Source organism: Hyperoodon ampullatus, assembly GCF_949752795.1.
Source record: "Hyperoodon ampullatus genome assembly, chromosome: 5".
Lineage (NCBI taxonomy): Eukaryota > Metazoa > Chordata > Mammalia > Artiodactyla > Ziphiidae > Hyperoodon > Hyperoodon ampullatus.
Window position 1 is genome coordinate 97550882 of NC_136918.1, and position 14319 is coordinate 97565200.

General features: G+C 35.4%; 1 protein-coding gene across 1 annotated transcript; it reads right to left on the minus strand.

Annotated features, from left to right (window-relative positions):
- Positions 1-2438: 2438 nt before the first annotated feature.
- On the minus strand, positions 2439-10706 carry PCNP (PEST proteolytic signal containing nuclear protein; the record flags this gene model as incomplete). Its single annotated transcript, XM_079704788.1, is given in 6 exon segments — positions 2439-2721; positions 3873-3928; positions 7430-7504; positions 10297-10511; positions 10608-10644; positions 10647-10706. Coding segments are annotated over 6 exon segments (570 nt in total). The 3' UTR covers positions 2439-2594.
- Positions 10707-14319: the final 3613 nt, after the last annotated feature.

A 14319-nucleotide genomic window follows, 5' to 3' on the forward strand; every position in this document is an offset into this window, starting at 1 on the left:
AACATTAGGGAAATCCCAAATTGGGAGATCTACAAATAAGTGGCCTGTACTTTTCAAAAAGTCTAAGATCATAATAGACAAACACTGAAGAGTCCCAGATTAAAGGGGTTTAAAAGAGATGACAACTAAACAATATGTGATAATGTAGTGAACCTTCAACTAGGGAGATATTAGTGGAGCAAATGGTGAAATTTGAATAAGGTCTGTAGAATAATAGTGTAAGGTGATATAATATTTTAATAATGTTAATTCCCTGATTTTGACAATTGTCCTGTGGTTGTGTTATCATTTGAAGAACATGGAAGTACTTCATTACATTTTTGCTATGTTTTGAGTCTGAAATTTTTTCAAAATGAAAAGTTAAAAAAAATTAAAAAGAAGTATCTTCATCTCAGCAGGGAAGTAACTTGAACAATCCCTCCACAGTATATCAAGCTAACCTTGATTATTAGAGTTAAGAAAAAATCATTTGAAATTCATAGCCTTCATTTGTAATTAGTCTAACTAGAAACGAACCTTAATTTTAAAATGCAGTTCAATCTTTTCATTTACTAACACTTGACCTATAGGGCAGCAGCATTATAAACATTAAGAAAATATTCAGAGATAATGGATGGCAGACACAAGTAAGAGGATACCTTCTAACACTTAGGGATTATCAAAGGTATACCTCAGCAGGATTTTCTACAGCACATAATAGATGATACTTCGGCAGTAGAGGAAAGGGAGGATTTGGATTAGGTCTTTTTCTAACCTGAGATACTGTAATGTTCTAGAACTATGTGCTAAGTTAGGTAGACTCCAAAGAGCAATTTAAAATCTCCTATTACTCTGACCAACAATCTGGGCAAGAGCACCAATAACATCTGTCTCTTCTTTGCTTAAAACAAACCCAGCAACAATTAAGTGTAACAGAAAATAAGAAGACTGATAGAGTTTGACAAATTTATTGGTATTTTAGTAAAGACATTCATCTCAGTCGTTTTGGGATGTTATTTCAACATAAACATTAAAATGAACAAAAATGGGAAGTCTGCCTACGTTAAAGCAAGTTAAATTCATGTATCTTGATATAATTAAACCATGTTAAGTAAGAACTAATCGTTCTATATACATTTCCATTGTTTGACTTGGGGCTTATTCTAAACTCAAACGCAAGTGAACAAAGTATTAGGAATATATACAGGCTGCTTCTCTGGAGTTATTACCTATTAAAAGAGCTCAGAGAGTAGTTATCACCAATTAAACAGTATGAAGCTGCCTCCAAATCTAACATTGTAAGAGTTTTCAAGGAAATCATTATACTATATGTTTCTTTTATGTGTGACTATGCTTTTAAAGATGTGTTTAACTGTCACATTAAAAAAAGAATTCATATACAATACAAAAATACAAAATAAACACAATCCTACAACACAAAGATTAACAAAGTATATGTGGTCAAAGATTCCATAAAATATGTTTAAAGATGCATTTTCTTTCCTTTTATTTTCAGTATCTAAAATGTGCTTTTAAAGAGGCCACTGGTTAATATGTATACAGTTAAAAGAAACCATATTATTGTGCTAAATAAGAATTCCTGTAATAAGTTCAAATCAAATTGGATTTCACAAGTTAGTAACATAAATGCTTTGATAAAGTTACAGAAAGTGCATCTTTCTTATTTTCCATCTTCATACAATGTTGCCTTGTTTTTTTGGTGTTTATATCCTTTAAAAAATAAGAACAGCCAAATATTTAACTATTATGTACATTTAAATTTTTGGTGGTGGTTTGTTATTTTAAAAGAAACAGCTTCCTTATGATTTGCCTCAAGATCTGGTGGAAATGCTTACAGGAACTAGCTAATAACAAAAACCAAGAGAAGCACATTCAAAATACTGATTTACTTTGGTAGCAAACGGTTGTTCTTTGAAGACTATCAAAGGTAGACAAGACCCTTTAAAGTGAAGTGGGCTATTTTAAATACTCAACAGTTTACATAAAATTTTAAAATGTTCTTTTTAAAGAGCTAAGCATCTGTATCCACTGATAGCAATGCAATAACTAGTTTATGATGATTTGAAACAAAACAAATGCCCATTAGGAAAAAAAAAGCTGTATTTTAATTTTTATCTAATTTACTTTCTCAGTCAATAGTCCAGCAACATTTTCCTCCCAATACAATACTCCCTTCTCTATAAGGCTGTTCCTGGGAGCCAGACTTTAGGTTAACAAGGGAGTTAAGTTAGAGAGTAACTGCCTACAGTTTAAATAGACAACTTTTTGCTTCCCTCTTAATGTGCTAGTAGTTGTGTCTAAAAAAATACGCAATTCTTAGAAAGGTACCATTTCTGATTTTTTAAATCATCTATAACCTTTGGAAACTAATCACATGAAACTACAAAATTAGCAAATGTCTTGAAATCTGTATATAAAACATAAACTACCTCTAATTTCAAATTCTCATTTATTAGTGTACCACTCAATCTTTAAAAAAAGAAAAAGCAAAAAAAAAGGCGGCTCCAAAGATAGTCTTATACCATTCTTTAAAAAAGGAAACTGTTCCTTTTAACTTTACTCCCACCCCATACCCCAATTTCAAAACACATCATTTAATTGTCTTGGTCATGGACATTTCCAAGATGAGATTTTATATTTCGCTCCCATAGCTTCTGGTTATCAGAAAACCCATGCTTTCCTTTATTGAAGGAATTTGGTCCTGCTGATGTTGGTGTATCCCTGTGTTAAAAGAAAGGAAACTTATTTAAAATGTTATATAATGAGTTTCAGGCTATGTTTTTAACTCATTCAAAACACATTTGTTTAGCACCTATTATAAATGCAGGCCAAATATCAGAAGCCTCTACAGATCTTTTTAAAAATACCCTTTACACAGACCCTGTCCTAAAATTTCAGATTCAGTAGGCCTGAGGAGGAGCCAGGTAAATCTGTGGTTTTAACAAACATCTAAGGTGATTCTGATATGCAGCAACCACTATAGTGGCAACCACTATAGTTTTAAAAACCATTGCTTGTAACCCATTAACAGGGTCATGAAATCAATTTGGTGGTGGCTTGCCACAGCATTTATAAAAAATGAAACAGAAGATGTCATTTTATGAACTTGTTTCAATTTTAAATGTTTAGATATATGAAGATATATGTATCCTGGGTGTTTAGATTTGGTTATAATGCCAGATGTATTTCTTACTTTAGGTCCCAGTCCAAAAGGGAGGCAGGCAGACAGCCAATGGGACAGTTCCTGTTTGAATCATAGATGAAGTCTGAAGACTGATGCTTGAAGACTCAGCACTTAGTTCTTTGGGAGAATATATACATTTGGTAGAAGTGGGGATATAGTATAGGTTGTTTTGAAGCCCAGCTTTCTTATTAGCCTCTAAGTTATCCATTTACGCATACAAAGACAGGAAACTGAACAGCGTGTTAACGTGAAATTAATGTTATTTCCACAATAACAGAAACAATGGAGGAAAAATTTTAAATGTTTTTGTCTTCTTTTTATATTTGGTATCTAAATTACTAAGGAAAATGGGACACATACAATCAAGATTAAGTGGTGGGAATATCTTAAGTGTGATGAGTGAAAGCCATTTTTTATACCTGAAAAAAACTTTAAAATTTTGTATCAGAAACATTTCTCATAACTGCTTATTTGAAAAAATTTAGATTACATGTATCTGAAAAAAAAATAGCATTATTGTTATTTTTTCTTAAAATACTAATTTTCTTTTCCCAGGAGAGTAATATCAGAAAACAAAACTTTTGCCCAAATATGCAAGAAAAGCTTGAACACTAATAGATTATGTGCAATTTATTCTTGCTCTTAATTCACTATAATTTTCTACAGTATTATACAAAAATTATAATACCTTCCAATATTCTTCATCCTCATCTTTGCTTCTGGAGGCATTTCCTCTGGTTCACTCTGGAGAAAAAAGTAAGATAGAAACAGAGATGACTGCATGTAGATAGAGCTGACCTTGGACAATGCAGGAGGATTAAGGGCACTGCCCCCACAGCGCCACAGTCAAAACCCTGTGTGTAAATTTATAGTTGACCCTCCATAGCCACGGTTCCACATCTGAGGATTAAACCAACCTTGGGATAGCGTAGTACTGTAGCACGTTACTGAAAAAAATCTGCGTATAAATAGGCCTGTGCAGTTCAAACCTGTGTTGGTCAAGGGTCAACTATATTAAAATCACTTGATTACCAATGCTAAATTTTATATCTAAGTCTGAAATTTTGGTGAAAGGAGAAAATCATTTATCTTAACTACATTAAAAAAAAACCCTCATGCTTCTAGTGTGCCGATTCTGCGTAAAGAAAAAAAATCTGATAAAAACTTGATATTCTAGGGACTCCCCTGCCAGTCCAGTGGTTAAGAATTCCGTGCTTCCATTGTAGGGAGCGCGAGTTTGATCCCTGGTTAGGGAACTAAGATCCCACATGCCGTGCAGCGTGGCCAAAAAACAAACCAACAAAACACGAGAACAAAAAAAAACCCCAAAACAAAAACAAACCCCCCCAAAAAACTTGATATTCTAGAACTAAAACTATTTGTTTACTATAAGCTACACATTGTGTTAAATGCTTTAATATGCACTATCTTTGAAAACCCTAACAATCCTACAAGGTGGGTATGAGTATCATCATTCACATTTTGTAGGTAAGGTAAACAAGGTTAACTTGTCCCAAGTCACAAAACAGCTAGATGCCAAAGCAAAGGCTCTTAACCATTTTACTGTATTGCTCCTTCTCAAAAATGTTTCCTTTACCGAAAAGACATCTTGAAAGCTCATTCTCTACTACTTTTCCATAGTTACAACTCGTGAAAAGATATGTAACAAGTGTCTGATTTTTTTTTTTTTTTTTTGCGGTACGCGGGCCTCTCACTGTTGTGGCCTCTCCCGTGGTGGAGCACAGGCTCCGGATGCGCAGGCTCAGCGGCCATGGCTCACGGGCCCAGCCGCTCCGCGGCATGTGGGATCTTCCCAGACTGGGGCATGAACCCATGTCCCCTGCATCGGCAGGCGGACTCTCAACCACTGCGCCACCTGGGAAGCCCTGTGACAAGTGTCTTTTAGATGTTTTTTAAGTATAAATGTTACTGATGAGCTAAATATTATTTTTTACACAGTCATCTGCAAGATCCAGCTTAAAGGGATTTCTACTGGTCAAATCTGGGACAATTTGAGTATTATAACCCGTTGAATAGAGCCTACACTTATAAAAGCTCTTCCTTACAGCAAGAGACAATAAACATAGAAGGGATGAAAGAATGAAAAAAAATCACCATTCAGCAAACATCATAATAATTGATTCTGGTAAGAATCATCAATGAATGTTAACACTCATGAGTGAACACTTAAAAAATTATGTATTTTCACATATTCTTTTTTAAATTTTTATTTATTTATTTATGGCTGCGTCGGGTCTTCATTGCTGTGTGCGGGCTTTCTCTAGTTGCAGTGAGCGGGGGCTACTCTTCATTGAGGCGCACGGGCTTCTCATTGCGGTGGCTTCTCTTGTTGTGGAGCACGGGCTCTAGGCACACGGGCTTCAGTAGTTGCGGCACGTGGGCTCTAGAGCGCAGGCTCAGTAGTTTTGGCACACGGGCTTAGTTGCTCCGTGGCATGTGGGATCTTCCCGGATCAGGGCTCAAACCCGTGTCCCCTGCACTGGCAGGCGGATTCTTAACCACTGTGCCACCAGGGAAGTCCCCTTCACATATTCTTAAAACATATCCCCACAAGATAAATTTTAATTATAAAAGATAAAACAGTAATTTGACAGTAGAGAAATCTGGCAGACATCACTCTAACTAAATGATCAAAGTTAACACTGCCAGTAATGGGATATACTGACATGTGCTCCTGATATGATGCATTGAGAACTTGGCATCACTTCTGTGGTACGCCTGCCAAAAGGCATGTGAATCTAATCATAAGGGAACATCAGACAAATCCAAACTGAGGGACGTTCTACAAACTAACAGGCCTGAACTCTTCAAAAATGTTAATACCATGAAATACGCAGAAAAACCCAGGAGTTGTCCAAATTAAAAGAGACTAAAGGGCTTCCCTGGTGGTGCAGTGGTTGAGAGTCCGCCTGCCGATGCAGGGGACACGGGTTCGTGCCCCGGTCCAGGAAGATCCCACATGCCGCGTAGCGGCTGGGCCTATGAGCCATGACCACTGAGCCTGCGTGTCCGGAGCCTGTGCTCCACAACAGAAGAGGCCACAACAGTGAGAGGCCCGCGTACCACAAAACAAACAAACAAACAAAAAAACAGGGAAAACAGTAACGTATGATGCAAAGAACATAGGACAAGAAACCAGAAAGCTCAGGTCTAGTTCAACACTTGTGCACAATACTTATGCACACTTAATTTCTCCATTTGGAAAATAAGAATAACCATATCATACAATTCACAGGGATATATGGAGGATAAAATAAGTTGTGTGAAAAGATTCAAACTGTTAGGCATTCAAAGCAAGCCATTACTATTATGTAGGTGCCTACTATTTGCAGCCTCTCTACTTCTGCACGTTGTCCCCTTCTTCCTACATTGTCCTTTCCTGATAACAATCTGTACAAACCAAAATGTTACCTAATCTCTTTTTAAAATTTTTATTTATTTATTTATTTTTGGCTGCATTGGATTTTCGTTGCTGCAAGCAGGCTCTCTCTAGTTACGGCGAGCAGGGGCTACTCTTTGTTGTGGTGCGTGGGCTTCTCATTGCTGTGGCTTCTCTTGTTGCAGAGCACGGGCTCTAGGTGCACGGGCTTCAGTAGCTGTGGCTCGCGGGTTCTAGAGTGCAGGCTCAATAGCTGTGGTGCACAGGCTTAGTTGCTCCCCGGCATGTGGGATCTTTCCGGACCAGGGCTCGAACCCGTGTCCCCTGCACTGGCAGGCGGATTCTTAACCACTGCGCCACTCTGGAACACATACATATTGACTAGATCTTCTGGCAGAATCACCTGAACTATTGCTATTCCTCATGGGGATACAAGAAGAAAGCACTATAGCTGCTTTTTAAAGCTGAACACATGCATAATGTCTCACTGAAGACTCCAACTATAAAAATTATTGAAGACAGCAGTATTGAATTTTTCTTTTTTTGGATCCTACATATTTCATAGCACATATATATATATTATTACTCATAATAAGCATCTGTTGACTTAGATTAAGTTCCTTGCCCCCCCAAAGTCAATAATATTTTAAATAATCCCACAACCAAATTAAATAAATAAACAGAAATATCCAGATTTTGCAGATGCCATTTAAAAAGAACCAACAACTGTTCAGAGTTGTAAAAAAAGTTCACTAGTACCATTAGTACAACTTGATAATTTGCCACTAACATCTTTCTTAAAGAACTTGTTAAAGTAAAACAAACAAAACTAGGTATCAACTTACATCTTCATCTTCATTAAAAGCTGCTGCTACTGAAAGGGTTTTTGGAGCAAGAGTTGGAACGGTTTCCTTAGGTTTCTGAAGAAGAAACATTAAAAAGAGTATAATATAATGTTTACACAGGCTTATTTAATGATAAAAATAATTTATCTTCAAAGACTCAACTTTACGTTTTCATAGAAACATATAGTAAGGAACTAAGAACAAACATTGGAGAAATCTACTTTCTTTTTGAAAATGTGGGTTATCAATGGGTAGATTTTACTTTATTAATTATATGTCCATTTGTTTTCCTCCTGTAAAAGATTTTCTAGTTAGGGTCTATAATTTATTATCACTTAGCTAAAAGGTATCTGGTACAGGTAACAGAAAATGAATATTAATACCTGCCCATAGTAACATTAAAATTAAGCACAGTGTGCCTTGAAAAAGACACGAAGACTCATCTTTCTCTACTAGCTAGCTGCCTACTGGACAGCGCCACTCAGAGCTCCCAGGGGTACTGCAGTGCTCATTAAGTGCTCAAGCCAGAAAACCTTTTCTTCAACTTGCACATTTTATTGTAAGGTCCTGTTAACTAGATCTCTATTAAATAGACTTAAATCTCCCCCTGCCCTCCCAGCTTACTACCACACTACCAACACTAAGGCCCCTTAGCATTACTTGCCTGAACTGCTGTTAGAAATACCATCTCCCCACCTTCTGTGTTTATTTTCCTCTAATTCTCTATACTGGTACCAGGGTAATGTTTCTAAAATGCAAATCTGTTTAAGGCTTGAGACTCTTTGTAATGATTCCATGGCTCCTCTAGAGCCCAAAGAATAAAACCAAACTATATTATGGAGTACAAGTCCTTTATGATTTAGTCCTGTGGTCTTATGTGGGGGGCTTTCTATCCCGGCATTTGCCTACCAAACACTTCCTAACTATGAACAATTTCCTGAATGCATCATGTGGCTTCCCATCTAAACTGCCTTTGCATAAAAGTCTTTTTTTTTGGCTGTGCTGCACGGCTTATGGGATCTTAGTTCCCCGACCAGGGATTGAACCCGGGCCCACGGCAGTGAAAGCACCAAGTCTTAACTACTGGACCACCACGGAATGCCCTGCATGAAGCTCTTTTTATCTGAGATGTCCCTTTGCCTCTTGCCTGCACTTAAAGCCAACTCTAGCATCACCTCACCAGTAAAATCTGAGCTGCTGAAACAAAATTAACCATCCCTTCTTGTATTACAGAAACACTTTTTATAAACAATGTTTGTTTTTGAAGAAATAAAAATGTTCATTTGGAAATTATGCATAGTGACTCTAGAAGCACCCTTTACTCTTAAAGATGTCATGTATTTGATGTTGTACATAAACATAAGACACAAGTAAGTATTTGTTGGTTGTTTGACTATCTTTTCACATCATATAATCAAAAGCAACAGTTTCAACTATTTTCATATCCTACACCTCACTTCGCCGAGATTATGTTTACACTTTGGTTTACTTTATGAAAAAAGGTCTTTTGTTTTCTAAAGATTAAAGTTTTACTGAATAGGCCTTTTCAAGCATAACCCTCCCAACTAAAATGATCAGCAATTACTAAATCACGTCAATGACTTAGCAAAAGTAGGGATACGGATATCTGATTTAGGAGGTGTGTTCAAGCACCGTAAAATCTATTATCAAGGGGAATACCTGTATGAGAAGTGTACATGAGAACCACATGTTTAATGACTATCAAAAAAAGTAAATGTCTATGCAGGTAGGCCTATGCAACTTTATAAAAAACATATTAAACCAAAAGAATCAGCTCAAATAGGGAGAAGAGTCATGAAATAATGAAGTTACAAGCTGAATGTCTTTTGTTCACACTAAATTTTTTAGAAAAAGGAAGAAAAGGAAAAAAGCAAAACAGCATAGGGTGGGAGTAGGGGCTCTGAGGAATGGTAGCTTTTTTAAAACTAGAAGGATAGCTCAAACACACTGACTCTAGTAGGAATCTGATCTATATCATATTTTTAAGATCTCTGAATGACATCTAATGAAGAAATCAAGCTGTATGCATCCAGGCAACTGAGCATTAATTTTCACAGAACAGACATGAACAAACAACTTAAAAGCAATTTTAAGATTATTCTCCTTACACAAGAATGTAACCATTTTCTAAAGCCAACAGCAATACACTATTCAAGTAACTTTCTTTTTCTTAAAGAAGAGATCTGTTTAGTTGAACCACATGAAATTAACACTTCTGTAGATCAGAAATAGTTAAATCTCTAAACTTCATATGCTTCAATCTAATACTTCAAATACTTTCCAGATACTCCAGGGTTAATAAGTATTAATTCAAGGTTTACATCTTAAAACAAGGAATCAAAAGTTGATCTGTAAAGGACTACTGTCATAGATTATAATACTCAATGTCCATTTGTAGCTTCCAAAGTAATCAGGAAGCTCTTATTAAGCAATACCTTACTAACATTAATCTTTTAAAATACAAATAAATGATTTCTAGATATTATTTTTAATATCACTAGAATTAAAAGAAAAATAAACTGAAACTCTAAAAATATTTTTCAGAGGTTTTGCTCAACTTAGGAAATTCTAAGGTATTACTACTTTATAAATCATATAGTCCCTATAATAGTTTTCCTTCTCATATTCCAAACTCTTTTTAAAAACAGCTTTGTTGAATTATAATTCATCCAGACCTTTCTTGAATATAGAGTCACTAATTTCTTACTTACATGTAATAAGTTCATGTACCAATGTATCTTTTTATACATCTCTGTATATTTAATTTATCATAATCCAATAAAAGCAGGTTCCAAAAACAAATTTTCAGACCCATTACAAATATAATATATAAAATAACAACTCACATTTGAGCCAAGTTTGATGGATATGGCTGAGGCTTTCTTTGTCATCTGACTACCTATGGCAAATCCAAACTTGGAGATCTTTGTAGGCTTTGTTGAGAGGTCTGCAGCTTCTTCTTCAGCTGATCGCTTCTCAGCGCTGCGACTGGAATTTTCCCCTCCATTACTGGAAGAAACAGTCTTAGTTTTCACAGGTTTTTCTGCTTCTTCTTCAGGTCCTGGTGAAGTCGAAACAACTTACCAAGATGAGCTACTTTTACTGAGCAGATTGATGGGAGCAGCAACCTCAAAAAGCATCGTTATAAAGAAGATACCTCTGCAGTTGTCACCTACTGAACCCAACAGTCTCTTCCACTGTTTGTTAGAGTATACAGCAGGAACTGAGATTGTGTGGCAGTAGAAGAGGCTCCCATGAATTAACTAGCATAAAATACAGAGCAATTTAAAATTATAAATATAGAGTTCACAAAAAGTAAGACCCTTCAACTAAACACTGTAAGTTGTACAATAATCTAGTTATATGTGGAATTTTTCTTTTTATAAATTAAGGTCTATAAATTCTATACAAACTGGTTTGCTGGCAGTTAGTCACATCATAGGATAATACATTTGACTAATAAAAAGTCTAATATTCTTCAATAATGTACTACTAGTTATACAAAGTACCCTGTTATGAACAGCCCATTATTACCCAAACTACAGTGTTAGTACAGCCTGGAGTAATCTTGAGTGATGTGTTCTTCATGAACATTTCACACAACCTTTAGTTAGAAAGGAACTTCAAGGAAGACTTCAAGGTCATCCCCTCTTAACTGCATTCTACTCTCAAAGCTTGATTAACATCTGTTTAGGCTACTCTTAATATCAACAACTATATTTAGGTTTATATATTATTTTTTCTCATGAAAGAAAGATGAGCTAATGATAATTTCAAACAGAAGACATACATATGCAGATATGGAATGCAAGATGTCTTTCAGTAATTTTGCTTCTTTATACTAATAAATGAAATTAGTTCTCATCTTGAATATCTTAGGCCTGTTACACATGAAGGCTATTTAAAAACATAGTGGGAGGTAAGACAGAAGGCTGGCTGATTATTAAATATTTTATTTTCTTTCCCAAGTTTACCAATTTACCCTATAGAATGTATTCTGCCACACTGGATGAAGTTTATGGAGAAAGAGACGATTCTCTAAAGGATGGCCCTGACAACAGCTAAGAAAACATGACAAAAAGCTAGAATGGTAGAAAAGGGAAAATCAAACAGACTGACAAGTAATGAATTAAAAGACGGGATGTTATAGATCCCGATCTATATAGTTTTGGAATGATGGGGTAGCTAAATTAATAAGCACTTTGAACAGAACATTTTGTTTACAGGAAAATGAAACGAACTTTTTATTACCTTTAGACAAGAGGTGCAAGTTTTAATCACAATGTAGGGGAGAAATTAAGCAGGATTAGGTTTTGGGATTTCCCTAGGAAGCAAAGACAGCACTGGAATAGTTGCCTCAGGTGCCATTCACTTATTTAGATATAAAATTACAAAAGCACCTGAAGAATGTAAGATTGCTATTCAATATTTGAAATATAAAACTCAATTTAGAATTTCTTACAAAAAAGACAGTATTATGCAAACATTTTTTCAGTCTACCACTAAATGCATTTATGCTAAATTTTATTCTCTATTCTATGTATAGGTTTAATCAAGTATGAATTTTACAGTAAAACCCAAACAGTAATAACTACTTCTTCTTTGTGACTGACACACAGCTAAAACTGGAAACTCATTGGCTCTATGTATCAGAGCATATAGAAACAGATAAAAAAGCCACTGGATTTACATATAGAAGCAATCTGTATACTAAATGCACAAGTCTGTGTAAACACAAAGTCTGAAAAACAACAAAACAAATAGAATAAAGAACATTTAGTCTTGATTTTAGTGTAACTCTGCTCTTTGAACTGTGACTCAAGGGTTATAATCAGTCACAATTTCTGGTTCTTTTAAAACCTATCTTTTCTTAATTCTAGGTCTCCTTTTACCCAGAAAATAATTCTGGAACAAAGAATCTAGAAAAATCAAAGCATAAATACGACAAAAAGTGAAAAACATAATTCTTACTATAACATTAATAACATCAAGTGTGACAACTAACTGAACTAGTATGTGCTAACTCATGAAACACAATACTATCTGTTCAATCCTATGATGCTTAGGGAAGATTTCTATAATGAATGCTCTAGAAAAATGTAGCATGAACAGGGGAGTTGGGAAAACTACTCTACCATTAATTAAGTAATCAACTGTCAGCAACTCAATTTTATTCACATCCGTGGTTCTGTCATCTGAAGAGGCAAACTATCAAGACCATTAAAGTGTTTTAAAGTCCATTAAGTGTTTTCCTTTAAATACAACATGTACTACTTTAGTTTGTATTCATTCTAAGCAAACAAAATGTGTAGATTAGTCAATGTGAAATCAAATTACACATGGTACTAGCATTTTTGGGGAGGAGAGGTAGGCCTTGGAGTACAAAGGTACCTTACTTTGAAAAAAATTACCCAATAAGTTTTAAGTCCATAAGGATACCCTTCATGACGCATTGGCATTCTGGTAACTTCATCTGAAAAAAGGGTACATACCTATCTCTCTAACAGGACATATTCAAGAACCTCCTGGCACAATAAATGTCAATTTCATTAGTTTTAGATAACCTAAAGCAGCCTGAGGTGGGCATGATTACAATATGAATAGCTCTTCTCTAAAGCTTCTACTTATTTCAAGGAGCTACAAAAATTTAACCAAAGGGAGGGAAAAAAAAAATCTACCTAAAGCCTTACTCTTAATATCATCCCTTCTCTTTAAGGTGAGAGCAGGTAGTTCAAGTAAGTAGCTTCTCTTATTAACATAAATTCATGTTAACTATGTTAACTCATTAAAAAATACTTATATTTCCAACTTACTGGACTGTTCAACAGGAGTTAAAAATCAGAATAATCTCTCGGTAAGTCCCCCAAGACAAACTTGATACTGTTTTAAAACAGGGCCTATTTGCCGTAAAATTATCAATTTCGCAATATCCATGGTATGAATGTTTTAACTATGATTTCTTTGTATAATTTCATTAAAAATATCTGACATTCAAAAATGGTTTACATGTAACAGTAGTATTTTCTTTCAAAGGAAGGCACACCCAAGGCAAATTATGTAGACGTTATTAAGGGATATTACTTATTCTAAGTCACCAACAAGGAGACAATAATTTTTGATAGCAATTAGCAAAGGTAACTTTATATCACCCCTTCACAAAAATATGCTAAAGTAGAAACATCAATATTCATACTACAGAGCTAATTATCCCTAACTGAAAGGGTGGTGGACAAATTATATAGTGGAATTATGCTGACACTTAAGGTATATTTGTTTTGTTTTGTTTTTTTGGCCATCCGGTGCGCCTCGTGGGATCTCAGTTCCCGAGTCAGGGATTGAACCCTGGCCAGGGCAGTGAAAGCCTGGAATCCTAACCACTAAGCCACCAGGGAACTCCCTTAAGGTAGGTACACTTTGGCTCACGTTAAACACATCTCAGATACTCAGTCAAGACACTTAGAAACCCATTCTAAAAGTTAAAAGGTAGTCTAAAAGTCAGATAAGATTCTTCAGGCTACAGATCTTTGTTTTTCCTCAAACTACTAATTTTTAAATGTAATTTTACTTGATAATTTCCAAGACAATTTTTGACGAAAAAATCGCTAATGAGGTAGCACTAAATGGCTTAAACTGTTGTTTCATAAACTATTTTACTAGTAAAACAACAATAACAACAACAACAAAAAACAAGACGGGAGGGGAGTGGGAAGGGGGAAAGTAGTTTGGGCTCAACTAATAGCACCGGACGTGTTTTTTAAAAAGGAATTTCTGGGTCCAAATTAACCGAACATTACACTTTCCTCAATTTTTGTTCCCAAGTCAAATCACATTAAACTTGTTGGGAGGTCCTAACAGTTGCCTTCATATAC